Source organism: Dunckerocampus dactyliophorus, chromosome 5 (assembly GCF_027744805.1).
Source record: "Dunckerocampus dactyliophorus isolate RoL2022-P2 chromosome 5, RoL_Ddac_1.1, whole genome shotgun sequence".
Lineage (NCBI taxonomy): Eukaryota > Metazoa > Chordata > Actinopteri > Syngnathiformes > Syngnathidae > Dunckerocampus > Dunckerocampus dactyliophorus.
Genome location: NC_072823.1, coordinates 14,674,320 through 14,701,601, shown reverse-complemented (window position 1 = coordinate 14,701,601; position 27,282 = coordinate 14,674,320). Strand labels below are relative to the sequence as shown.

Sequence of the window (27,282 nt, the reverse complement as noted above, 5' to 3'; positions counted from 1 at the left end):
GTTTCCCACGTTGCCCTTGAATGCTCCATCACAATGCCATTGTTACATATCAGATTGTGTGCATTCATTACTTATTCACACGGCCGCCGGGCCTTTTGTCCAAAATCATTCCTCATTCGCTCCGTAAGACCTTTGCTGGGCCTGCTGTGGCCCATCTGCCCCCCTGTCTGAAGCTACCCCCCCATTAGCCCCTTCACAAGTACACACGCAAAATCTCTTCGCACCAGCTGTCTAGCTCATGTCCCCTATCCACCAGCACCACCACCACCAAAGCAGGACAAGATTCTGAACCAGGAGCACTCTATTAGAGTTGCCCCTGTCTTTCAGAAGGGATGATTTTATGTTGTTCATGTTGCATTTCAGTAGTACTGTATATCATCCTTTTGAGGAAACTAAGGTTAAATAATCTTTTTTAATTTGTCAGAGGGAGCAAGACCGGCAGAGGCAACTATGAAATATTAAGGTGTTGCCGATTTCCTTTGTGATCATTGCCAAAGTTCCCTTGAGCAGTGCATTAAACCCAAGCTATTCTCTCCCATTTTATGCATGCAGTGCAGTGGATTCATGTTTAAACTGTAAATTGGGGTCATTCTAATAAGTTGCTTTAAAGTGTGTTCCAAACCAACCAAACACAGACAAGTATACAGTAAAAGCAAAAGAAACTTACAGCAAAATAAAACGTTTCATTTAAGAAAATAAATACAATTTTTGGTTTATGTTTCAAACACATTATTTCAAAAAAAATAATTATGTGTAACGATAGAGATTCAGTGACAAAAGAAAAAGAAAAGAAAAATAAGTGTAAAAAAAATACACAAATAAAATAAAGCAAAACTAAAACACAAGTAAGAAATAAATATAAAATGAAAATAAGTTTTAAAATAAAGTACTGTAAATAGAAACATTTGAAAGTAAATATAATTAAATTAATAATTAAATAATTACAAAATAAATACTGGATTGATGATTAAAAAAAATTGACAGAGACATTGTATAATATATAATTAAATACCTATTCTATTGTGTCTTTTCCTTTAAAAAAAATGTGGGCACCTACCTTGAAGACAGTACCTAATGTGAATATGTTTTTAAAACCGGTTTGGGCATTGTATTTATGGCAAATGCACATGTGCATTCACTAGCAATTAATCTATATGAAACAAGACAAAACCTACAGCAGTGCTGTAAAGACGCACCTGCAGTGCAGCTCTTTATCTCGTTTGGCTGTTTATTTTAGCCTATATGTGACTTGGGTTGGGATTTATAACGCTTTCTAGTTGCATTGTTGTGTACAATGAAATCAGTATGTTTATGTGCTCAGTGCAGCAGGTGGAGGGATGGTGGAGCAGCTGACCGGAGAGCAGCACCACCAGCAGCAGCAGGAGCAGCAGGAGGAGAAGGAGGAGGGGCAGGCAGGCAGGAGGACAGGCGGATGTTCTGCTTCTTTCTGACCGACACTCAGTCAACTTGAGCGGGCAGAGACGAGAGAGTGTGCTCCTTTCAGCTACTAGCCACATTTGTGTGGATAAGGCGAGTAATCAGGTGCCTTAGCTTACTAGATCACTGGAGAGAACAATAGTTTTATATGTAATCTTGCACTTCAAATCGAACTAGTGTTGATTAATTTCAACATTTAAAATGTCCATATTACTGTTCACGCCTCCGATTGTGAAGAGGCTTCTCGGCTGGAAGAAGGGGGAGCAGAACGGCCAAGAGGAGAAATGGTGCGAAAAGGCTGTCAAAAGTCTTGTGAAGAAGTTGAAAAAGACGGGACAGTTGGACGAGTTGGAAAAGGCCATCACAACACAGAATGTCAACACCAAATGTTTAACCATACCAAGGTAAGGAAGCTGGGAGCTGGCTAACCGCTTAGCTAAGCTAGCAAGCTAGTCCTGTTGACAGCTTGCGCCTGCCCAGTAGTTAGCTATTAGCTTTAGTATTGCAAATATCACAACGTGACCATTTCATACTGTGTCAACTTGACTTTGTTTAAAAATGGAAAATAAACATACTTAAACATGCTTTGTGTTCGTGGATTCAGAGGATTGGGAATCATTTCGAAATACTGTAGTGGAAGCTGCTAAAATAACCTACTTTTAACATCTTTGCTTGGTTTTGTCGTAACATTTCAACTTGAACCTCTGTCAGACGTTCAAATGTATTGCTATATGATTCATGATGTTCCAGCAGGTTGCTGTGCATCACACTCGATCGTAAGCTTAAATCCAATACGTCAACATTGTGCTCGTCATAACTGAGTAGAAATCATTACTGATGGTATTTTTCACTTATTTGCATTGAAAAATGTTGTGTATGTGGCACACATGTAAGAAGTGTGACTCAGAGGATGTTTAGACTGGACTCTGGGAAAGATGGGAAAACAATAACAGTGACGTGTGTATAATGATGGTGCTAAAAGACTGATAACATGGCTCAACATGTCCGATCAATAAGATCATTTATTTGACTGTTTATCATAACTTGTTATTTCTGCTCCTACGCTGATGGCCTATGAACTTGGGAGTCCCCTCATGTGATGTCCTCAGTATGTGGGCGGTAGCCCAAATAAAAATAGTTTCCCAGTTTTTTGGGTGGGAATGTGCTCCAGGCTCTAGGTGGGTGTGGGCCACTGTTTGGATTGTGGTTTAATTTCACTGGTTGAGAGGCTGCAGGTTTACAGAGCAGCAGCTGTCTGCTGGATGCATGAGAGGGAATATACAGTACTTCAAACTTTCACTTTCCTCCAATGTGGAAGAAAAGGGCTCGTCAGCATTTGGCCTGAGGCGCTGTCACACATCTCCTACATCAGGGGTGCTCACACTTTTTTAGCCTGCGAGCTACTTTTAAAATGACGAAGTCCCAAAGATCTACCTTCTACTATAGCTATAGAAAATATACTGTATATGTTTACTATATTTATTTAAAAAATATGAGTACGTATTTATGTACGTTATACATGTATATCAGGGGTGCACACACTTTTGCAGCATGCATGCTACAAGTCAGAATGATCTACCTCTTTCTATAAAACATACATATAAAATCTAACTGGTAAACTTTGAAATACTGTTGTAAATATTAATTAGCATTTCACACTCAAAATTGTCAATGTTTACAGGTAATCAAAGTAGTTGATATCATAATTACATTCAATATGGCAATAAAGATAATTACTCATAATTATTCAATAATTGTGTACATAACCTGAGTACTGGTAATATGTCAGTCAAAATGGCTACGTAACGTTCATTAGGAGATACAGCTGTATGCATGTATTACGTCCAGTTAGCATTTGCTATCAAACATTACCAATATACAAGAATTTAAAATGATTATGCGAAAGACAATGCTGGCGAAGTCAAGGCAACATATTGAAAAGGTTTCAGCAATGGGCACATTTTCCATTTCATCATGAAATAATAGTTTAAGAAACGGAAGTGTAGAAAACACTGATTTCTGTAGTGGAGTTCGTGATGCGAAGCAAAGCCATCAAACAATACACTTTTTTTTTTCTACATAACTAGCTGCTACAAGTGAACACATAACTTTTGTTATGGATATAAGCATCTTACCGCTGAGTTAGTTTATCTGTAATCGGATTAAGAAAGATGAAAGTTACATCTCTGTCAGCTGACTAATGTCATATGACATCTACAAAGTGACATTTACGCGGTCGAACCAAACTACCTTGACGATCTACCGGTAGCTTGTGCTCTACGGGCACCCCTGTCCTAGACCTAGAACAGGGGTTGGCAATCTGCAGCTCTGGAGTCGCATGTGGCTCTTCAGCCTCCTTGTTGTGACTCCCACGCCGAGATCTGTGATTTATTTAATTTTTTAACACCAAAGTGGAGGAAATGTGCATTTTTGAAAAGAGTTTGAAATATCCAAGTGACTGCAAGTCTGTGAAGGGCGAGGGGGGGCAAGTGTGTACAGTAAGACACGATAAAAACGTCTTGTGAGTGTGCTACCCCCACGGTAAGCTATCCATAACCATGAATACATCCTTAAAAAGAAAAATCTCTGAAGAAAATGGGGTTTAATTCTGAATGAACATACTGTATTCCTTTGCCTTCACTGCCAATGACGCTGACTTACCTGTGTGATTGATTATATGGTGAAAAATGAGCAAACAACACAAAATGTAACGTTGAAAGACATTTTCAAAACAGGCGCTCAGGTTTTTCTGAGAACCCAACTGCAGATGGGCGCAAGAGAGCAATTTCGGAACTACTATGGAAGGTTGAGCAGAGCAAACGTACTTTCCAGACGTGGATGCTCCAAATGCAACTACAGCTGCTAGTACGGCAGAAGCTGTTCACAGATGGAGAATACATAAAAGAATCGTTCATAACAATATCAGAGCATCTATTTTCCCAATTAAAAAATAAACAGGAAATTATTCCAAAAAATGAAAGAAATGCCTCTCGCTGCAAAGACAGTCAAGGACAGGACAAATAAAATGCCAACAAACATCACCAGTTGGCAAATTGATGACATTAATTCTGTGATGCAAACGATATTGAGCAGACAGCATTGATATACCTATATGTGAACTCTGATGGGCTTTTTTTATGATAAGTTGGGAACGCATTGTTTTAATTTTACACAAATACGAGATCACCTCAAAGGGCCTGCATAGTTCAGTGTTTAAATTATTTCAAAGTAGGCCTGCACGTGCACTCTGCCTTCCTGTTAATTGAATCAAGACTTTTTCTTTACTGGAAGAGGAGGCAAAATGTCTCTTTTGAAGGTAAAGTTTGACGTAGAGGATGACTCTTCTATCTTGTGTAGTAGTTTTTGCGTTTTAACAGAAGTGATGTGGTTTAGTATGAAGACAAGTGACGAGTTAGGTGAAATGTTGGTATTCAAATATCACCCGGTATTTAGGTGCCCTGTTATTTTAAGTGTGTCAGTAATAAGACCATCCTCAGAGATGAGGCATCCACCAGACACCGGCTTTATCTTTTCTGGAAGGTGGATGCTGTGGGGGGGCTATTGCTTTTCTGAAACTGATTCCACAAAGGAATCGCCAAAATCCTATTAAAAACTTTGAAAACTTGTTGGAGACAATTTCTACCTTAAGCCCCGGTCACACCGCCCAAAGTTCCGTCCCTGGAGCGGTGAAAAAAATTCATCACCGCTCATAACCGTGCGCCACCGTTTAACAGAAGTTGGCCCCCGTTAAGGCAACGCCGTATACGCTCGACCACCGCTGATGGTCCCTCCTACCGCTCCGAAAGTTTTGAGCTGCACAAAATATTGCCAGCGGTGAGGAGCGGACAATTTTCCGCTACGGCAAAGTTAATCACCGCTCCAACAACGCCCAGTCAAAGTTTGGCGCCGCTAGACGGAAGTTCATGGACACTTGGGTCCGCTACGCCAACGCAGAAATCTTTGAACGCTGGACCACTGCTGCTTCTTCGCCAGCTTTGCCCGGGCGGTGATTAAACATTGCACAAACTTAGTTGGAGCGGCTGTAAGCGTTTTATGAGCGGACACGGGATTGCTGGAACGGTGTCAGGCATTGAAGCAGCGATGAAGCAGCAATCCATTGCGGTGATGAACTTTGGTTTGCCGTTGGTATGGAGGTGTTGGAGGCGGAGCATAATTTTGCTATAAATACTGTACAGGGAGAAATGGACCAGGAGCCTATTTGGAATAGTCGTTGAGTGCAGACCTCAGTTATATCGAATTTGCTCAAAGTTACAGTAAAACTGTACTACCATGGATGCTGAGAGACTTGCTATGATTGGTGCACTAGTCCAGCAGCAGAATCAGAACCTCCTCAGATTGCAACAAGCTGTTGACAGAAGGAGAAGAGAGAGAAGAAGGAGAGAGAGAGTTGTGTGGGTCAGACAGTTGTTGTGTTTGTAGAGACACACAAGAGGGCACTGTGGGACTGCGAATGAGGATCCACGAGTCTTCCAGCAAGTCATGAGGATGCCACCAGCCCGCATGCGCAGAACGCCGCTCTATCAACGCTCGCGTCACCGCTAAACCAACGTTCGCTACCGTTAAACCAAAACTAAAGCAACGGCGGCTTCAGCAGTGCACCGCTAGGACAACGCCCGTGTTTTCTATTTTTTTTTCCCCATTTTGTGCGCGGTTACAAGCGGTCATGATTTTTTTCACCGCTCCAGGGACGCTACAGCAAAGTTCGGGCGGTGTGACCGGGGCTTTAGGAAATAGCAATAAACTTGTAAGTGTAAAAAGCAGTTAACCACTGTTAATATTCAGTGATAAAACATTGAGCTTTAACTATAATTCCAAAGGTGTAATGCGAAGGGGGACTGTGTGTGTGTGTGTGAGTGATGGGGGGGGGAAAAAAAAGCTCTGCCTTGTTTGGAGAAAAGTCCCTTGGTGCCACCTGCTGGTTTGGATATAAATATGCCTAGACCCCGAATGTAAGACGACTCATTTTTTTTTTAGGCTTTCAATATTATATTCAGGTCAGTACGGTATTAGTAAGGACAACCGGTTGTGTGCTTGGTTGTTTGTATTTACTATGTATCCTTATGATCTTAGAAATCGATTGTTTAAAAAGATACCGCATACATTTAAGAGAAAACTATGAACTGTATATTGGTAATGGTTAATACTTATTATTAATTACCCCAGCCATCGCATTCATTTTGTGTCCAACATCATTTCAAAAGCCATGCTGTTCTTGCTGTCGTGGAGGATGGAAACCTTATCCCTGTAATCTTGGAGAAGGCTGAGAAATCAGTTGTTGTTGGTACCATTCAGGTCACTCGATGGTCGACTCCAGGTCTCGCACAGAAAAGGTCTGCCTCACGTCATCTACTGCCGCTTATGGCGCTGGCCCGACCTGCAGTCCCACCACGAGCTGAGAGCCCTTGATCACTGCGAATATGCCTTCCATATGAAGAAAGATGAAGTGTGCGTGAACCCTTATCACTACCAGAGAGTGGAGACGCCAAGTGAGTGCCACTTGCCACGATGTGATCAAAATATCTATGCAGTGGTCCCTGATGTGGTACCTCTGTGTGTCCAGTTTTGCCCCCTGTCCTAGTTCCACGACATACAGATATCCCTGCAGAGTTCCCACCGCTGGATGACTATAGTCCATCCATTCCTGAGAACACCAACTTCCCTGCTGGTATTGAACCACAGAGTAACTACATACCTGGTGAGTGTACAAGAATGAAAGCCTGCGATGCAACTGTGTGTTTGTATTTAGCATGGACATGATCAAAGGATGAGTGAATTTTTTTCTTTTTTTTTGAAGATCACTATCTTACGATGGCCAACGGGTGCAAACGGGCAGCAGCATCTAAACAAGTGTGCCTTGTTGAGGTGACGTTTTTGTTTTGTATTGTTTTTCCAGAAACACCCCCACCTGGGTACCTGAGTGAGGATGGCGAGGCAAACGATCACCAGCTCAACCACAGCATGGACACAGGTGAGTCCATGCACACACAACTTCACCCCACACTCTGAGTATAACTAAGGACCTGTTGCCACTTCTCTATTTCAGGTTCACCAAGCCTGTCTCCCAATCCTGTGTCACCCACAAACAATAATCTTGGTAAGATACTGTACTGCAACATTTAGCATTTGTGCAACTTCATTAGGTATGTTAGCGCAAGCTAATAAAATTCATCCAAGATCATGATGTAACACTGCTTAATAAATAGTAATGCTCAGTTCTGTGTGACCGGGTCACACTAATGTTTATAATTGTGGTTGTAGCTTGATGCAGCGGTGTAGAAGGACCCTGCATCCTACTGACATGTTTCTGACATATGTTGGTTAATATTATTTAGTTATCTAGCACAGGTGGTCCTTGGTTTACAGCATTTCATAGTTATGTACGTGGTCCCATTAATTCATTAAAAACTTACTTTTGGTCCATAAACCTGAACCTCGTTCAAGAACTAGTTACAGTGCGGCGCACGAAAGAATACACTATGTGCTCAATATTGGCCACACTTGTCTCAGTCACTGGACTGTAGAGTGTATGGTAATGTCTAGATGAATGTTGTCAGGATAACGAGGAGGTGGTCGATCAACAATCTTTTTACCGCAAAAACAAAACAGGCTATTGTCGGACTCTGCTGCAACCACGCCAAAACATCAGTAAACTCAACTGTCCTCTCGCACTCACACACACGGAAATGACAAAACACTACAACTGCCAGGTCCCTGATCCTCTGAAAGCAGCAGTAATAATAAAGCGGTGTAGGGGTTTTATTATTGAGATGGAAAGGTTGCTAGTGCTTTCCCTTTTATTTTTTTGTTACTGCTTCATTTAATTATTGTATTTAGCGTTTTAGTACTGCATCCATTTTCTATACCGCTTGTCATCACTAGGGTAGTGGGTATGCTGGAGCCTATCCCATCTGTCTTCGAGCAAGAGGCAGGGTACACCCAGAACTGGTCGCACTAAACGACATAAACGCCTCTCCCCTATAGACACCTGTTGGTAGCTGTAATTACCTTTACTACTCACAAAGCAGTGCAGTTTGGTTTGGTACGCTGTACACCCTGATCAGCATGGCAGATATCTACAGTACATGAGTGCTGGACTGAATCATAGCAGCAGTACAGTGTGTAACTTCCCAGTGAATGTTTCTGTAGGGCACCCACGTAGCACACAAAGCACGAGGTCTGATAAAAATGAATTAAAAAACTCATGAGACTCTCAAATAAGCACATCTTTCACAACGCCTGGTACTGGTACAGTTGAGTAAATAAATGCCCATAGCCACAATTTAAAGAAATACGGTCTTTGACATAACATGAAAGTGTTTCAACCATGGTGGGATTTAGCTTTGAACTTACCAATTCAAATGGAAAAAGTATAGTTTTCACTATTATTTTTGTGACTACAAAAAGCTTTTTGATGTGATGCTAAGCGAGTAATAGTAACTATAGAATGGAAAGGGCCATTGTGTGTGTTATGTGGGGAGATTAGGTACTGACAGCCTAAGGTAATGTAATAATGCTAATGTAATATGTGCAAAGTCACTAGGAGGTCAGCATTAAAAAAATAAATAGGTACATCATGTCGTGACCCTTCCTGGCTGGAGTCATGGGAAGGAGCGTGTACAAGTCAAATCAAAGGCAGCCGTTATCTGCAGTGTGTATCGTCATCATGAAACGCTAACCACATTGTGGCTTTGTTCTTCTCATGAAATCTAATCACTCAACTTTCATTCACACAGACTTACAACCTGTGACATACTGTGAGTCCGCTTTCTGGTGTTCCATCTCGTACTACGAGCTCAACCAGCGTGTAGGAGAAACCTTCCATGCCTCGCAGCCCTCCCTCACAGTCGATGGCTTCACTGACCCCTCCAACTCGGAGCGCTTCTGTCTTGGCCTGCTGTCCAATGTTAATCGCAATTCTGCGGTGGAGCTCACACGCAGACATATAGGTAATTGTGGTCTTTCATGTAAGGTGTATACTTATGCAATCTACTGTATTAAGATCCAATAAAAGAGCTGTATTAATAATGACGCTCACTTTTCAGAGGTATTGATTTAATAATATGGTTTAGTTTGCAGTGGTGTAGAACTGCACTGCATCATAGAGAGGGCTATTTCTAATATGTTGTGTGAATATAGCTCTTTTACTAGGGTATCATCAGTCCAGGTGTACCTAATGTTGTGGCCAGTGAATGTATATTCACACTTTTTTTTCTACCTTTTCAGGAAAGGGCGTGAGGTTGTACTACATTGGTGGGGAAGTGTTTGCGGAGTGTCTCAGTGACAGCGCCATCTTTGTCCAGAGTCCAAACTGCAACCAGCGCTATGGATGGCATCCTGCTACTGTCTGCAAGATCCCTCCAGGTCTGCACAGGAGTATAAACACAAATAATATGGCGAATGACAATTCAAAGTCACAGCATACACCTTCTCTTTGTCAGGTTGCAACTTAAAGATCTTCAACAACCAGGAGTTTGCTGCTCTTCTCGCCCAGTCGGTAAACCAGGGCTTTGAGGCAGTTTACCAACTTACCAGGATGTGCACAATTCGCATGAGCTTTGTCAAAGGATGGGGAGCTGAGTACAGGTAAATTAAGGGCCCTCACTCTCATCACTTTAACTTATTTGTGCTGAGCAATTTCCTTTCCACTTTCTCATGCACGTTGAAAAAATTAAGTCATGACTTTCAGGAAATATTTCTTTATTTGAGATGTGCTGCAGCCTGTTAGGTTCAGTCCTCCTCTTGTTCCCTTTGGATTCTGTCACATAGCGCGTGTGGCGTTCAATAATCTGTGTGCTGTATTTTTTAAAGAAACAAAGGTTTGAGTGCTTTTTTGTTTGATCATTTGATGGATATGATGCTCAGGAAAGAAGAGCTGCTGACGGGGGAGGGTTTGGTTCTGCTGAGCATGAGTAACTGAGGAGGAATGTGGCAGGCATGCAGTGGGAGGTGAACACGTATCAGACACTTGCGAGGGGGATTCCCACCATCCTGCTTAGGTTTCTGGCACCAGGCGCCTTGGAGAGAACCTTGGATGACTTAGCCCTCATACCCAGTATCCTCTAACAGCCTTCATAGGATTATGCTACAAAATGTCATGCCTGTTCCCTTGAAATACAAGGTAGTAATATTCTAAATGTATAATAATGTATGACAATGAACACTGCTTCTTTGTTTTGCAGACGTCAGACAGTGACCAGCACCCCCTGCTGGATAGAGCTGCACCTCAACGGTCCTTTACAGTGGTTGGACAAGGTTCTCACACAGATGGGTTCTCCCAGCATCCACTGCTCCAGTGTGTCTTAAAGGCAGCCACCTCCACACAATCCCCCGGTTCACACTTTAAGCCACATGAGACTACCCCAGTATTCAGATCAACCTCCTGCTTCCTTGCTGTAACATTTTAACCTCACACACTTTGCTTGTGCACTGTCGTGTCCCCTTGTGATGTTCTGAGTGTTCCGTGCACAGCCACAGGTTATCTGCAGGTTTCACATATACACTCTGCCTTTCTGTTTCTTCATAAATACCCATACATTGCAAGAGCCTTGTCAGGACATTGACTATCTCCACGAAACAAGACCATTCAACTAAGAGGAGTAGATTGAGGCAATTTATTTTAACTTTTTTTCTTACATTTGCATCAATTTCTCAGGTAATACAATCCCCAAATACAAAAATAAAACTTATTTCTAAAAGTTTTGGAACTAGATCCAAACCCCCTAAATTTTGAGTTTCCCAGGTTGACAATAGTATTCCTGCTAATGGACCATATTTTAAAACATGTTGAATTAACAGTACAACTGGTGTTTATGTCCCAGTACTACTCTTTATAAATCATTAAATTGAGGTTTATAAGAATGCACGGTATTTTTTTTCAAGCAGATACTGATAACTTTTTTTTTTTCGCTGTGGTTTAACGCCTGGAGGCAAGAATAACTCAAAGTTGGATTTGACAAACTGTAGCCGTAGATTAGTGCTGACGAAATTTATCATGGCATCTCTACAATTAACAAAACGAAACAAATAGCAGCAACTCAGAAGTACAAATCGTGGATCAGAATGGTTTGCTGGGTTGTTGGGGGGGCGGTTTTTTTGTTTTGTTTTTTTTTTTGCTTTATGGAAGCTTTTTTGTGGCGCAGGCGTCTTTGTGGGCTTTCAGGGCGCTGGTGGCGTTTGGTTTTTGTGAAGCGTTTGATGCAACACGCGAGTGGGGATGTCCCACACGATCGAAGCCATGTTTGTTTACAAACTGTTTACAGAACATCACACACAGGAGAAAGGAGCGATTGATTTGCTCACCCTACATCACAGTATGGGTATTCTTGCTTCATGTGAGCATTTTTTTTTAATTAGCGGTTATCAGAGCTATTTTTTTTTCAATGTTATTGGATTTATCGGTATGACCTCGTATCGACCCAATAGTTATCGGGCTGATATTTATCGTCCACTCCTATTTAAGCAGAAAAAATACCATGATCAATGTTATTAAAATGTTTAAAATAGTCTTAAGTACAAGGTACTTTGCCCACAATTATTTCATCATATTAATGAGTTAGTTACTTAATTGGTGTTTTATCTATTTTAAACAAGAGAACAAACATAAGCACCACCATTTCTTGGAAAAATAATCCTTGTATGGATAACTATTTTGCTCAATGAAAAACACATTTTATAAGTTATTTTTGCATACTGTCCTATATGGAAATATATTTTTATTATTGCCTCACTATGATTGTACATAACTATTTATAGCTTGTGATTTCTTGTAGTTCTGCATTGAATGAAATAGTGGACAGTAAGACTCAGCCTGCTTTCTTCTTGTCCTTTCTTGGTTAACCGGTCCTGAAGTCTAACACATACTGTAGGATCATTGCACTTGCTAGTATTGTTGCATAGTACTACACTGATGCTGCGGCATGTTTGGATGAAACACAAATGTCTTATCTCATAGCACCAACCAGTGGCCAATATGCTCCATGTGGGTGGATGATGCACTTCCAGTTTCCTGTGTTGATTGGTGTACAGCTTCAGTTCTAGTGCTGTGTGTGTCCAGTATTGTTTGTTCAATGCTACAAGTATGTGTTATATGCTGGCTGTCTTTAGACATTGTCTTTGCCATGTTAGCATTCATGCACTTCCAGTCGTCCCAACCTAATCTATTTAAAGCAGTCACTGAAATGCAGCGCACGAGAGTGCATTAGTTAGTTGGTAGAGCTTTGTATGTTCTTGTGGTCTTGCTTGGATGTCTTTTTTTCCATGTAAATGTACATTCTTTGTTCACAGGGTCAAATACTATTTGATCTAAATGGCCTGTTTTGTTATGCCAACGTCTCATAGTAAAAATAAATGTAAAGAGACAACAATACTACCGTCTTTACAATTCACCAAGCGCATACATTTATACATGCAAATCAACAGGTAGTGCCAATGGAGTCCCCAAGCAATGCGGAGCCTTTTCCTGTCACTCACACACCCGAGTGACATGGAGAGATGCAGCTGCAACACCACTGGAAAAGATGCCTCAAAGGTTGGTCAAATTAGCACTTTCAAGCAGCAAAGAAATATACTATATCATTATTGTCATATACTGTACCAATTATTTCACTGATGTTGATACTATGATGGAAAAAAAAAAGTTTACTTTTTCTGTCTTAAAAGAAAAGTTAAGATGGGGGCAATACAGCAATACTTAATATGAAAAAATTGTCACTCAAAGGAGACATCTTTATGTTGACTCAACAGAATGTTCATAATTTGAGCATTAAGCTTAACGTAAGGCATGCCATGTCACTTAAAATATACTAAATCTTACAAATCAAACCACTGTAATCTACAGTATCACCTGTTGATTTTCACTGGATGACCCACGTCTGGGGGTCCATTTATTGCCTCTCTCTCCCTGACAGGATATGCGTCTGCTAATCCAATGTTTTTGAAGGACAACGACCTGCCTACAGTGCAGTCCATGAGCATGTCTGCTTTAAAAGTTTAAGCATCCATTCAAGGTGGGCGCTGGATCTTGCAGGAAAGCCAGGACAGGTACAAGATATGTTGACTGGGGAACACTTCTGTTAGCTTTCTTCACCTGATGATAGCCCGTCTATCTCATCATCATCACCACCGATGGCCGTCCAAAAAGCTTTTGCTACCTGGAAAGCAGATTGTTGTTGTTTTTTTCTACTTTTCTTCAAACTATGGATGCTTACCTTCTCTGCATGAACCTTTCTCTGCTCGTGGGGTAATGATGATGCTTTGTCTGCAAATTGCCAAAGGAAAAACAGATCAACATCAAGCAGGCTGTGTGCCAACAACCTCAAAGTCCCAAAAACTATGTTGATCCATTTACCTTTCATCTCTTTTAATTTGGTGAAGAGGCGCTCAAAGTTATCCACATCTGCATCTCCAGCAGTGAGATTTGCAAGCTCCTGAATATCCAAATTTGTCATTGCATCTGAGGACCCATTATAGAATTAGGCATGCTTTATTATTATGGTTAATGGAACATCTTCCCTGTTAACTCACCGACAACTGTATTATCTGTGGAGTTGGTTCTCTCTGTATGGTGAGCCACTTCATTAACAAAAGTGCCCTCTGCTGGCAGACTGGAAGACTGTTAGAAGTATAGAATATACAGTAGGTAAAAACACACACAAACAATGTGAATAAAATGAGAATGAGGTGGCACTGACTTGCGGCTCTTGACAGTTACGAGGGTTGTTGTGTCTAGCAGCCACCAAACTACTCATGAGACCAAAGCCCTGATTGTGTCCTGTTTGTTCCCAGAAAAAAACGTAGTTATGCATGCTTTAAAGACAAAATAAACATGAGTAAAAGCGTCCTTGCTGACCATCCTTCATCTCCACAGTTGACCACACATTAGCATTGAGAGCCTGGACAATTCTCTTTACTCCTGTGGATTCTGGAAAGTCATCTGACAGAGAAACAAAATTAGGTACATAATGAAGAATAACAACCACATGATGCAGTGCAGTACTACACCACAGCAAACTAAAAGCACAATGCTGACCATATTTTCAATTAATAGTGTAACAGTATCAATGAACACTTATATGATAGTGTCAACAGGGGCAGAGTGAAACAATATGGCTGCAGGTCTGAAAATATTGTATTCAATTTGATTGTGCAAGTAAAAAAAACGCGACGGCTGCATGGATGGACCTTTCTCACCATCTTCATCAGGCAACTCCTGAGGATTGAGCTCCACCAGCTCAAAGCTGTGCCCCAAACACCACTGCTGTGCTTCATGTCTGGTGAGACCTTGCAAATTGACTCAAGTTAAGGAAAACATACAATAATTGTGACAATATTAAGGATCAGTCAGCATGCATTGGTGAAGTAAACATACCATCTTCACAAACTCTGTCACACACTAGAATGAGCACCTCTGGAGCAATGTCTTCCACCACTGATATCCACGGACGAAGCTTTTCCAGACCATCTTTCTGCAAAACACACATTGAAACATCTTTAATATATCACTGATGAAACTGGTGAGTCTTCTACACACGTTATCATTAGGTTCCATACCTTAGTGCTATTAACATAGGCAATGAAAGCCTGCATGGTTTGTGCAATCTCTGAAGACATTTGGAAAGTGCTTGGTACAACACACAAGCTGACATCTGCTGTGTAATACTTGTTGTTGATGGTCCATGGATACCACACTACTGTTTCATCCTTCTTTCTCACCTCTGGCAATGTCTTGGTAGCGAGGATTTCTGTGACAGAAACACCACGTCTAGTTTATTAAAACAACATGAATGGAAGTGTGCCTAAATCAATTTACCAAGCCTAGCTCACAAACAACAGGCACCACCGAAGCTGTTAAACGTCACTACTTCCAAGCATCAACATCCAAATGGCTATTTTAACAAGCCTTTGGCAACGTCACCATCATTAGTTATGTTAGCTGATGTTACGTTAGCTAATTCTAGCTAGCATTAGCATGTGTGACACCGAATGTAAATTCCCGAGCAACACTCACGTTGGATCAGTTCCTCCTCTTTAAACCCACTGTCACAGCTAGTGACAACTATACACGGGATAGGCATAGCTGTAGTGTCCTCCGAGTCTGACATTTTAATAAAAAAAATATTACGGGTAAACTTCGTTAGCGTCTAGCACTGTTCTGTATTATATATCTGGATAGCTCATTGGCGATGACTTGTGAAGCCACACGGCCGCCATATTGCCACTCGCAAGAAACACTTCTCGGACAAGCTTTTGCATTCGTGGTGAACTTCTTTTATTAATTCGGATTGGACACAAATTTTGCCTTAAGATGCCTGCATGTGCAGCTATTAACTGCACAAATCGCCAGTTCAAAGGCTGTTTTGACCTGTAAGTATGATTGAAATGTAGATTTATGTCGATCTCTCAGATATTTTCGATCGTGTAAAATTCCTCTGATTAAATGTATGTCCAGAATTGATACGTTTATATAGCTCTATAACAGCTAAGAGGACATTTTTGTTCTTTTTTGTTATATCATGATGTATGTATTTTTTAAGGGACGAAGGTTGCGTTACTTGAAGGAATGGGAGAATCTCAGTGTTTCCATGATGCTTACCAGGCATTGTATACAGTACAGTTAGCAAGCCAGCTTGCATACAATTGACCCGGCATGACCCTTCATTTGGATTTTTTTTTTTTTTTTTGCTGCTGCTGAATGACTGACGTAAAAGGATTAATGTTCTGGAAAATAATATTACTGAACATGCATAACGGTATGTTTGAGATTGCAAACAACGTATTATCTTACCCAAAGCATATGGTTTTGTTTCAGTGTTGTTTTATTCTGTGTGTGTGGCTGTATGTGTTTATGGTTATTACACATTATGGTTATCGCATATTATTCCTGTGGTTTTTGTTAAAATATATTTCTATATCAGAAAAGAGGTTATTTCTATTTCATAACACAAACAAAAAAAAATCAGAACAAAAATCAGAAAAATGTTAAATGATTTTAAAACTTGTCCAAAGTCTCTTTTATGATTCATATTTTGTACAGACGAGAGCATAGTGAATTGTATGAAAGTAAGAAAAAAAGTAAAGCATCATGACCATGGATTTTAGTGGAAAAAAGGGATGGGATATGCAGTTAAAATTAAAATCTCTTTCTAGAGGAGTAAAACTATGCATTGCTATGGGGAGTGCTGAGCCAGGTTGCAGAGTAGAATTTTGTCCCAAAGGCAATGAGAATTGGAAGGGGGGAAAGTACATTTAATATAGCCAAAAGATAGAGAATAACGTATCAAATCGTTTTTAAGGGACGAAGGTTGCGTTACTTGAAGGAATGGGATAATCTCCCCGCTTTTTCATTTAAAATATAGATGTTCTGCGAGCCTCTTCACACTATGTACGCTGTGCGAATGTAGTCGAGATGTGAGTGGTAAGATGGCGTCTCTGTGGCTTCAGCTGCTTGCACGGCGGCGTGCGACGTATGAGCTATCCAGATATATAATACACATCAGGGGCGTCTACCTCTACGTGACGTAAAATGTTTAAAGTGACGTAAAAATGAAGTAAAATGGACCTTTCGACTGTGGCTTCCGGTTCTACTTCTTCTTTAGTTTAATGGCGGGTTACAACCATGACTTTAAAAGGTGCATACCGCCACTTACTGTACCAGAGTATGCAACATGGGCCATATATCTTACTTTATACTAACTTAGATAATGAGGAAACTACTTATACTACTGCTAATAATAATCTTAATAATAATACTATAATAAAATACTCTAATAATTCCGGTTCTATGTTCAACAGTTATTACTTATGTAAATTACTTTTATTGCATTATGAACAATATCTAAAAAAAATTCAAACTGTAAACATATTGAATACACTTTGTGGGTGTATTATTCAAAAGTTTTTTTAGAAAAAAAAAATCAGAATCTGTTTCTTCAGGTAGGGGTGATCATACTTCAGTTTGTATGGGTTCGATTCTAAGTAAATATAAGGCCAATTTTGCCGATACCGATACTGACACCGATATATATATATATATATTTTTTTTTTTTACTGAAAATGTTTCAATATCACTGAATGATTTTGTGGCCGCACAGTGGCCGAGTGGTTAGCATGTTGGGCACACAGTCAGGAGATCGGGAAGACCTGGGTTATCCTGGTTAGCCTCACTAGGGTTGCAGGGGTATGCTAAAGCCTTTCCCAGCTGACTTTGGGCAAGAGGCGGGGTACACCCTGCACTGGTCGCCAGCCAATCGCAGGGCACATATAGACAAACTACCATTCACACCTATGTACAATTTGGAGTCTCCAATTAATTTAACATGCATGTTTTTGGAATGTGGGACCTGGAGAAAACCCACGCACGAGAACTACATACAGATGTGTGAGATGTATCAGCAAACAACAATATATGAAAACAATTTAAGACAATGTAACATCCATCCATCCATTTCTATGCCGCTTCTCCTCATTAGGGTTGTGGGGACATGGATGACTTCGGGCGACAGGCGGGGTACACCCTGGACTGGTCGCCAGCCAATCGCAGGGCACATACAGACAAACAACCATTCACACTCACACCTATGGACAATTTAGAGTCGCCAATTAACCTGACATGCATGTTTTTGGAGAGGAAACCGGAGTACCCGGAGAAAACCCACGCAGCCTGCCTGCTCTGTCATATACAAGTTGATTATTTGTGTATGTTTTACGGTTGACAAGTGCTTGTCAGTTGTAAACTTATATTTATGTTCCAGCACATTGCATATAGTTTACCCCCACTTTCATTGAGAACATCGGGGAAGCGTTGAGAGTGATTTGTAGCGGTGATTTTTGTTGGTAACTGAGAGACAATGAGAGATGATCATCACACGTCCACATCTCTGACAGTGTAAACAAGGAAGTGAGGACGTGGATGGGAGATGCAGTGACACATTTGATTGGTTGGACAGCTGACGTGTGCATTGAAGCGCTATTCAGGGACAAATTTGGCTATTAAAAATTCTAAATAAACTTGATATGTTGTGTTTTCTATTACAGGTCTAAGAAGATTGGAGAGAGAGCTTATATTTGCGGGTAAGAATGGAGTTAAAAGGGGTCATATATTGTACGCTAAAGGGCAGCGATGTTCATTCTAATACAGGGGTGTCCAAAGTGCGGCCCGATGGTCATTTGCGGCCTGTGGCTGTTTTTTTATTGGCTTTCGGCATATTCCAATGCAATTAAACAAGAAAACTAAAAAAAAAGAGCAACAATGGAGAAAAGAGCAGTAATTTTACAGGAATAAAGACAAAATCTGAATAAAGTCATAATATTAAGAGACAAGGTGAAATATTAAAAAGGGATAAAAGTTGTAATATGAGAAACATACAAAGCAAAAAATAAAGTTGCAGTTTTTGGAAAACTAGCTGTGTCATTGACAACACAAAGCCGAGATGCAGGCTTGTACACCCTTTGAAGACCCCTGTTGTAAAACATATAAATACAGCACTTGCTTTCAATATTGCAGTCTACTCCTTGCCTATGTTCGCATTCTAATATCAATCAAATAAAAAAAAGGGGGGGGTTCCACTCTGATGTGTACAAGAAGAGAACAATGTAGGTTAATGTAAGATGAATGTAGGTTAATGCACACCATCCACTGAGACTGCTAACCAGAGAGCAGTTCAGTAATTCTTCATACATAAACCTAATTTCACAGGGCATTATTTACAGTACTTATGCTTATACTTAATGCAAACAAGTGTTTTGTGTCGTTTTATTTCATTTTTTAGTTGATTCATCTGTGCTGTTTTCTTATTACGCTCATTATTGTTTTTACTGTCTATTAGAACATAATCAGTTTACGTATTTACTCACTTTGGAGAGGATTAAATTAATTCGCTTTGTCCAGAGTGTTACTTTGATGAATTGTACCTACAGCACATCCCTCATTATAGTACAAGACCTTGTGAAACAACTAAGATAAATTGGTTATCAGTGTTGCTTTCACTGATATTTACTCCTTCAATCAGCAGGATAGACTCCTCATGCAGGAGTGAAGAGTGATGGTAGCACCCTGCATTAATAGATGCTTAAAGGTCTCATTCACAGAGTGATGGTGACATAAAGGTCAGGCTACCCCTGTCACAACAAACACATTCATCTCTGCAAAGGTCGGCATTCCTTTTAGATATAGTTTACACATTTTCTGTAGTACTCCGATATGTTTTGGTGAATCGGTATCTGCAGTGACGAGGAAGAGGCCGAGACTGTCACTGTGATATTGGACAGATGGAAAGAGTTGGCTGCAAAAAGCAGCAGATTGCAGCACATCAGCATTCTTCTAAAGAAGCAGGCGCTTGATTGCTGTGCTATGGGCTACTGCTTTACAGCTGTCTCAGGACAGACGCCCGTACCTGCTCTAGCATGCCAATAAGACAGCCATAGCTTCCCCAACTGCTAATCACTGGCTATCTGCCGACTTCCTGCGAGTCACGCCAGCTTTACTCTGTGTTGCACCTGTGCCAGGGAATGTGCTGTTGGATTTGAGCAACTCTACGAAAAAGGTGCCCCATCCTCGCAGCCCAGCTGGAAACAGATGTGTGCCTTTGAGCGCAACATCTCTCAGCACCTGGCCTCTACTTGTGGTCTGTCAGAGAGCTCAGTGGTCTGCAGAGAACAGGGAAGTGTGGGCGGGGACGTGGACATTAGGTGGCAAGTAAGGAAGGCCTGCAGAAACTTGTGTTTTATGAATGATGACACATTGAAATCAAGACGTGAATAACAATTAGAGATGCTGCATATGTATGAAGATGACAATGGAACCACAAAATTCTGTTTTTTTAAGAAATCAACTAAACTCACATGTGAAAAATTAGCCTCTTATGTCACATAAAACTTCAGGTTTGCAACCGTTGTCATGGGTCACTTTGGCAAATCACACAATAGTGTTGAAGTATCTAAGAATAAACTCTAGACATGTGGTTTGCTTTTTCTTTGGCTTTTGTGTGAGGTTTTTTATGACACGTGCTTGATGGTTGGTTAACATTTCAGGTTAAGTGTCTACATCAAATGTTATATTCGACTGTCTGTTTCCATGTATTTTCAAATGACATAGCACAATAAACAATGATATGTACATAACAATCATATATGCATAGTAGAACCTTGGTTTTTGAACGCACCAATTTTTGTATGATTCGGTTTTCAACTAAAATTTTGGTCAAAAAAACATTTTTTGTACACTGTCTCGGTTAGCGTACAACATTGTGAGTAACAAACTAGTCCGCTGGCTTTGGACTGCATCAGTCCGTGCATTTTTTATTGAATGACAGTGCTAAATAACCTGCCATGGGCCCAAACAAAGTTGCAAGTGACAGCCAGCAACCTGATAAAGAAGGTGAGAAACACTATTGAATTTAAGAAAGAACTCACCGCACAGTACGACATGGAGAATTTGTGGCCGATCTCGCCAGAATGTGAGGGAAGTCCGCATCAGTTCCATCCTGGAGTGGAGATGTGTTGTCAATGAGACAGGAATCAAAGATGTGTTGAATCTGCTTCTTCCTCTTCTTCTTTTGGTTTAATGGCGGGTTGCAGCCATGACTTACGTTGCATCAACAGTTTATTTTCCACTTAATGAGGAAACAACAACGCATCAGCTACGGCTCAGTCTGCATGCACATTCGTAACCTAGAAAGGTACAACCCCTTGGTGAACATCTTGAACTATTTTGGGTCAACACATTGGCAAAGAAAAAAGAAATCGAGAAAACTAATGTTGCGAAAGGAGTAAATGTAGGCTGACCTAGATAGAAAACGGTTATATTGCAAAATATTGTCTATAACCAAAGACACAAATTCCAAAGAAATACTACTCAAAATGTAGCAAACAATGATTCCAAAAACAGAACGACACAGGAACCTGACGTCAAATGCTTATTATGTTTTGGAATGTAACCAGTTTTTAACCAATTTCGGGGAAAACGTGCCCTTTAAAGTTGCAAGAACTTGAGAATTTGAACCGCCATTGTGCATGACGTTCCCAATTTTAGGAGACTTCAACTCAGCAAACTCCATGTATATGTTTTGCAGCTTTTTGTCAGCACTAATTCACACAGCAGCCTCTCAGGGATGACATCACATGTAGCAGCAGAATGCCCTTTGCTGCTCACTGAAAACCAGCACATTTTCTTCACTTTCTAAAAAAAAAAAAAAAACCCAAGATGACCAGGGCAGGATGTGAAAACAGGACATGTTCTAGGAAAACAGGACGCTTGGTCACCCTTGGTGAAGGTGTTAATGAAATAGATAGATCGATACAGCAGCAAAGCAGTGTTTTGTTTGTCATAGATGCATGTGATTGCATCTGCTGCTGTAAATAAATCCGTTGTTCGTGCATTCTTGGCTATAACAATGTTGAGAAGTTACGTCTGCACTGGTGCCATTATGATACCGAATTTCAGCACACATCCTGACCCCACACTGAATTTTTATAGGAGCTGCAATTTGTTGTAACGTTTTTTCCAAAATGCATAGAGTCCAGATGAGTGAGTAAATCTATAACACAGTAGCATTCAGCTTTTCATGTGATCAGTGTGTGAAATATCCTTTGTCATCTTCTCGCTTTATCAGCAAGGATGTGTTGTCTGTGCAGTCAGAGGGTGGACATCACTGATACTTCATTAATTAGCACCTACAAGTTCATTTATTTTTAACACCACTTGTCTGTGTGTGTGTGTGTGTATACATGCACAAAATGTATGTTCTTTCTCTTTAAACATTCAACGGCTGTTAATTAAGCCTGCTTATCATCCCCTGGCAGTGGCATCATGTACCTCGCTGACTGGATTAATTGTGAGGAGATGTTTCTAAAGTAAACGCTGAAATTAATTAAGGTGTTTTTTATGCTTGGTTTGCTTCCCAGAGAGAGATTGGCTTGGTGCGTTTGAGCAGTGCGGCAATGTGATGATTTGTGTGTGATCACACCCTCTCTCCATCGCCAGCATCTGGCAGCCAACTGGAAACACATCCAGTCTTCCAAGCGCACCATTATACACATCCCTTCATTAGGTGGGTTTCTACACACATACATAAACACACACACGCGTTATGTGTTCCACTGCTCTGCGGCCATGGCGGAGGAACAGGTTCAAATGACTCTCTGCAGGAACGCACTCACAGGATGATGACGGTCCCCCGTGCCAGCGAACACAACAGTTTAGTCTCAATTGCTCTTTGATTTGCAGATTAAGCAAATGAAAAGCCATTACATTAAATATTTGCAATTGGCACAAAGGTGTTTTCTTTCCCTGCTGTGACCAAAATCAAATAAAGTTGAGACAAAATTATCGTTGAAGTGCAAACGAGGATGCATCCCTGCTCTAATTTAACCACCACGCTAACATTTATGCTGTTATCAGCCATGTGCATTGTAAATCATTTAGCTGGCGTGTAAAATTATTGGGCCTAATTACCAGCAGATGGAATGCTTTATGTGCACTTGGGGTGGCTACGGAGAGTGCTGTGTGAACAAGGATAATTAGAAAGTTGAACCCCATTGTTGTTAATTAGCATGAATCCAATCATTTAATTACCTTGATTCAGTTGAGGATTGCGGCTCAGGCAAAACCCAGCGTACACTCCTGGAGCTTTTGGCTAGGTGTCGCCCAGCGGTAGATGGACACGGTGCAACAGGTTGCCCTGCTGCATGGCAGACGCGGCACCTGCCAGATATTAACAGAAATTAATCATCAGACTACACCTCTGTATGATTAGACTAAACGAGCCCACCCCCAAGGTCTATTAGGGAACTCAACAGGGGGTAGTAGGGCCGAGCTACGGATTGTGAGTAAAGGCAATTAGAGAGGTTATGAAACTGGCTGTGAAAATGTACTGTGGAAACATTGTGTGGCCTTATTTTGACAGGGCACCCCTCAAGAGCCATTGTGGTTGAGCTTGAGGCAATTTGACATCCTGCAGAACCTCCAAATAGTCAGGCACAGATATAAAAGGTAATGGGATGTCATAGCCTAATTGGATCATTTGTTCATGACAAGGTAGAGGTGAACTGTGTATGTCTCATGGTATCTGAAGGAGGATATCTTCCACATTTACCTCACCTTAAACTGCACATTATTTACCATTTTGTTCAATTTTTCAATTTATTCACATTTTTAGAATACATTTGAGGTGTACAAGTTGACTTCACAAGGCTGTAGTTCGTAAATCCTCCTCTAGAGGGCAATAGAGAAGATGATAACCAAATAATGACTTTGTACAGTATGCGTCTTTCCTTTTTTACTACTTTTCAAATTGCACATCTGTTTTGTTTAGGGGTAAACACCAAATATATATATTTATAATTAATTATAATATGTTTAATGGTTTCCATCCCGCTTTCTTTGTTTTGATTAACTCCATTTAACTGCTGCATTTGTACAATTTCTGCATTGTTTTTTTTATGGGCTCAATCTGATACGGCATTACATTTTACATCCAGCCTCTCTATGCATTTATTACACCATTTTGCATTACAGTGACATGGTATTCTCCATTTATTTCTATTGATTTTCCCGCTGTTTTGTTTCAAGGGTGCCAGACGTGTTGCTGAGATGAATCACTGCTACCTATGGCTTCCAGCACATTCTGCCTGCGACAGAAGGGATAATTCCTTGTGGATCAAATAAATACAGATGTGAAGTAATTAGTTGTATTCCCAAGGAGCTCATTGCTAGCACACATTAAAGACGTAAAGGATAGAACGGGCCTCCCATCGGCAGCTTTTATCAATTCAACCTGCTAGAAAACAGGAGAGGTCAGAAGCCTGCTGGCTGTTACAATAATAGATGTGTTGTTTTGTATACTGTGATAAATCAGGTCAAAAAACAAAGCTTGGAAGAGAACTTGTAGCAGTAGTAATCTTTATCTCTTCTCTTGCAGACGCCTTATGTGCACTGTATGTGTCTGTGTACACACCAGGAGAATAGCACCAAATGGGTTTGGTCTGCCCCCGTGTTTGTATGGTTCAGTTTTCCACAAAAAAAATAGCCAAAAAGTTGCCTCTGTTTTTGTACAACATTGCACATAACACAGATGCAGTTTTTAAATTCAACTTTTTATTATTAAGGAAGAAAAAAAATACAAACCTACATGGCTTGAGGTCACAAACAGATGGCCGGACATTCTTCTCCGGGGGGGGAGAGGGATCACTTTTTCACACAGGGCTATGTAGGTTTGGATTTTTTTTCTCCCTTAATAATAAAAAGTTTCATTTTAAAACTGCATTTTATGTTCAGTTGTGTTGTCATTGACTAACATTTAAATTTCTTTGATCATCTGAAACATTTAAGTGTGACAAACATGCAAAAAAATAAGAAATGGCGGGCCGGAAATATTTTTTTTGGCCAGACACTGTGAGAGCCAGTATCAAAAACCAGTGTAAAAATGATAGTAAATAGGCAAGGTTTCAAACCACGGTCGTCTGTATAGAGCAGGGCTCAGCAACCTTGAGCATCAAAAGAGCCATTTGGGCCCGTTTCCACCAAATTAAAACCCACTTGGAGACAGAAAACCTATTTGACCACTAAACTGAAGGTAACTCTACATATATAATTTCGTATTGTCACGTTCCTTTTCTGTCTTCCAGTTCCTCCTGGCGAAATGACGAGCCACGCCTGTTGCCACTTGGCAATTGGTCATGTTTCTTAATCCTTCGCCACCAAGTTCGGATCAACATTTGCAATCGATTAGTTCCAGTCCCAGTACCACTCCCGGTGTCGCTTGCGTTGTCATTGTTCATTAGCGACAAAGGAAGCTAACAAATAGAATAGTTAACCAGCATCATGGTTTCTCACCGAGTTGACTCATCATAAAACACTGCCCCTTGCACTTCGGTGGACAATTGCATGGCACACTCTCGACTACGACACAAAACTTTGAAAGGCTCGTGACAGTGTCAGAAGAGACGGAGTACACAGAAGCGTAAACCCGTTGGAGTCACAGCAGTAGCACAAAAGAGCTGCATGCAGCTCCGGAGCCACAGGTTGTAGACCAGGGGTGGGCAAACCTTTTGGCTCAGGGGCCACATTGACTTAAAATTTGACAGACGGGCGGGGCCAGCACCAGATGCATGACTATCAAACATGAACATTAAAAAGGCATTCCAGTGTTATTACTTACCTTAACTTTTAGTGGGAACAGTGTTGTTGATCACCCTTTTTTGCCAGTGCATCGAAGTCTGGTGTTAGTTTTGTTGTGGCAATTCTCAGAACAGATCTGAGGTGTTCATCACTCAACTGGGATCCGTGGGGTGCTTTGCTGCTGAGCATCACACTAAAAGTCTGTTCACACACATACGTAGAGCCAAACAACACCAGCATCCTCCGTGCCATCTTCTGGATGTTTGGAAATTGCACTTAATGAAGCATAAAACTCATCCAGTTTAAGAGAGTTGAACTTCTCCTTCATGGCAGTGTCAGACTGGAGATCAATCAGTTCCAATTGCAACTCCTGCTGCACCGTTTCAGGATCTTGTGTGAAGCGACAGGACACCAGCTTAAGTGACTTGTCAATTTTTCCAAAATCAGTGAATCGACGGCGGAATTCTCCATGCAGGTCATCCAGTGATTTCCTGTATTTTTTAACATGTCGAGGGGCCTCTTTCAGCGTAGCCAGTGTGGGGAAATGAGGAAATGACTTGTTTGACATTTGCTTTGGGAATAAGGCTGGCTTGATTTTAAAGGGGCTTATGTTTGTGTACATTTCATGCACAAACTGGTCTTTCCCATTCACATTCAAATCATTCAAGTGTGTCAGTGTGTCAGCTAGATCACAAAGCCGATCTGTGTCACTCAGCTCAGGAAAACCGTCAGTTTTCTGAAGTATCTCCAAAAACGAGATAATCTCCTGTTTGACCTCCCACACTCGTTGACATCCTTTCCCCAAACTTAACCAGCGAACACTGGAGTGGTAAAAGCAAGTCCTGGTAATCAGCATCAGTTTCTTCACGAAACGTAATAAACTGACGATGCTGAAGTCCCCTCGCTCGAATAAAGTTAAACGAGTTTTACGACTGGCTTCACTACGTGGTCAAGTTGCGATACCGATTTACACGGTGCTTCCTGGTGGATAATGCAGTGTAAGAAAATTACCTCCTGCTCAGGGTTGTCCTCTTTCACCCTCTCCTGGATTCTTTTGAGCAATCCAACGTCAGATTTGGCGATCCATCTGTGGTAACGTTGACGAGTGTACTCCAGGGTAACTTGTGTCTCTCCATGACCCCCGACACGCTGGCCAAAAACTCCTCCCTTATCTCAAAATTATCTTTAATCCCTCTGATAAAAATCAAAAGCCTTGCAGTGTCCTTTATGTCATTACTTTGGTCCAGTGCCAAAGAATATAATGTAAATGACTCCGCTTTTTTTGTTTAGCTTGCTAGCTAAATCTTCGTCAATTAGCTCCACACGGCGCGTCACTGTCTTGCGTGACATGCTTATCTTTCAAATTTGTTCTTGCTCTCTGGACACAAAATACCTGCTGTGTCTACCATACACTCTTTCAGAAACTCCCCTTCGGCGAAAGGCTTACTGGTCTTTGCTAATTTGAATGCCAGAAGATAGCTTGCCTTCGTGCTTGATTCTTGGATGGCAGTTTGTCGGAAAGACCAGGAATGTGAATGATATCACAAATTACAGTAATACCTCACATAACGTAAACCTCTTTTTACGTAAATTCCACAGAACGTAAAGAATTTATGTGACATTTTTGCATCGTATTACGTAAGAAATTCCATATAACGTAAAGCGTCAAGTTTTTTTTTTCCAATCAACTTTGTTAATGCCTTACAAATTAC

General features: G+C 40.8%; 2 protein-coding genes and 1 long non-coding RNA gene across 5 annotated transcripts; 2 read left to right on the top strand and 1 right to left on the bottom strand.

The window, feature by feature from the left end:
- Window positions 1-1,411: 1,411 nt before the first annotated feature.
- On the top strand, window positions 1,412-12,835 carry smad3b (SMAD family member 3b). Of its 2 annotated transcripts, none has more exons than XM_054775794.1 (9): window positions 1,412-1,841; window positions 6,751-6,944; window positions 7,019-7,153; window positions 7,253-7,426; window positions 7,502-7,552; window positions 9,192-9,404; window positions 9,682-9,819; window positions 9,897-10,041; window positions 10,638-12,835. In XM_054775794.1, exons 1-9 carry the CDS (start codon window positions 1,639-1,641, stop codon window positions 10,759-10,761), a joined length of 1,377 nt encoding a protein of 458 aa, XP_054631769.1. In that variant the 5' UTR covers window positions 1,412-1,638; the 3' UTR covers window positions 10,762-12,835. The 2 variants fall into 2 exon arrangements, with proteins under 2 accessions (XP_054631769.1, XP_054631770.1); XM_054775795.1 differs by having other exon boundaries at window positions 1,422-1,841; window positions 7,352-7,426; window positions 10,638-12,834.
- Window positions 10,841-15,557, bottom strand: aagab (alpha and gamma adaptin binding protein). 2 transcript variants are annotated; one of them, XM_054775799.1, is made up of 10 exons: window positions 15,464-15,557; window positions 15,007-15,197; window positions 14,825-14,921; window positions 14,647-14,736; window positions 14,306-14,389; window positions 14,148-14,227; window positions 13,981-14,068; window positions 13,805-13,909; window positions 13,665-13,714; window positions 10,841-13,607 (listed from the first exon to the last, which is right to left on the bottom strand). In XM_054775799.1, exons 1-10 carry the CDS (start codon window positions 15,555-15,557, stop codon window positions 13,530-13,532), a joined length of 957 nt encoding a protein of 318 aa, XP_054631774.1. In that variant the 3' UTR covers window positions 10,841-13,529. The 2 variants fall into 2 exon arrangements, with proteins under 2 accessions (XP_054631774.1, XP_054631773.1); XM_054775798.1 differs by lacking the exon at window positions 15,464-15,557 and adding an exon at window positions 15,266-15,425 and having other exon boundaries at window positions 10,842-13,607.
- An 88-nt stretch (window positions 15,558-15,645) lies between these two features.
- LOC129181095 (uncharacterized) lies at window positions 15,646-23,712 on the top strand. The gene is made up of 4 exons (XR_008570366.1): window positions 15,646-15,819; window positions 18,490-18,525; window positions 22,357-22,502; window positions 23,358-23,712. It is a non-coding gene; the product is annotated as an uncharacterized LOC129181095 (long non-coding RNA).
- Window positions 23,713-27,282: the final 3,570 nt, after the last annotated feature.

Coding starts and splice junctions, on each gene's coding strand:
- aagab (XM_054775799.1), bottom strand. CDS start 15,557: ATGTCAGACTCGGAGGACACTACAGCTATGCCTATCCCGTGTATAGTT. Junction 14,737..14,824: donor TGACAGAGTTTGTGAAGATG/GTATGTTTACTT, acceptor TCAATTTGCAAG/GTCTCACCAGACATGAAGCA. Junction 13,715..13,804: donor CAAATTAAAAGAGATGAAAG/GTAAATGGATCA, acceptor GGCAATTTGCAG/ACAAAGCATCATCATTACCC.
- smad3b (XM_054775794.1), top strand. CDS start 1,639: ATGTCCATATTACTGTTCACGCCTCCGATTGTGAAGAGGCTTCTCGGC. Junction 6,945..7,018: donor CCAGAGAGTGGAGACGCCAA/GTGAGTGCCACT, acceptor CTGTGTGTCCAG/TTTTGCCCCCTGTCCTAGTT. Junction 7,553..9,191: donor ACCCACAAACAATAATCTTG/GTAAGATACTGT, acceptor TCATTCACACAG/ACTTACAACCTGTGACATAC.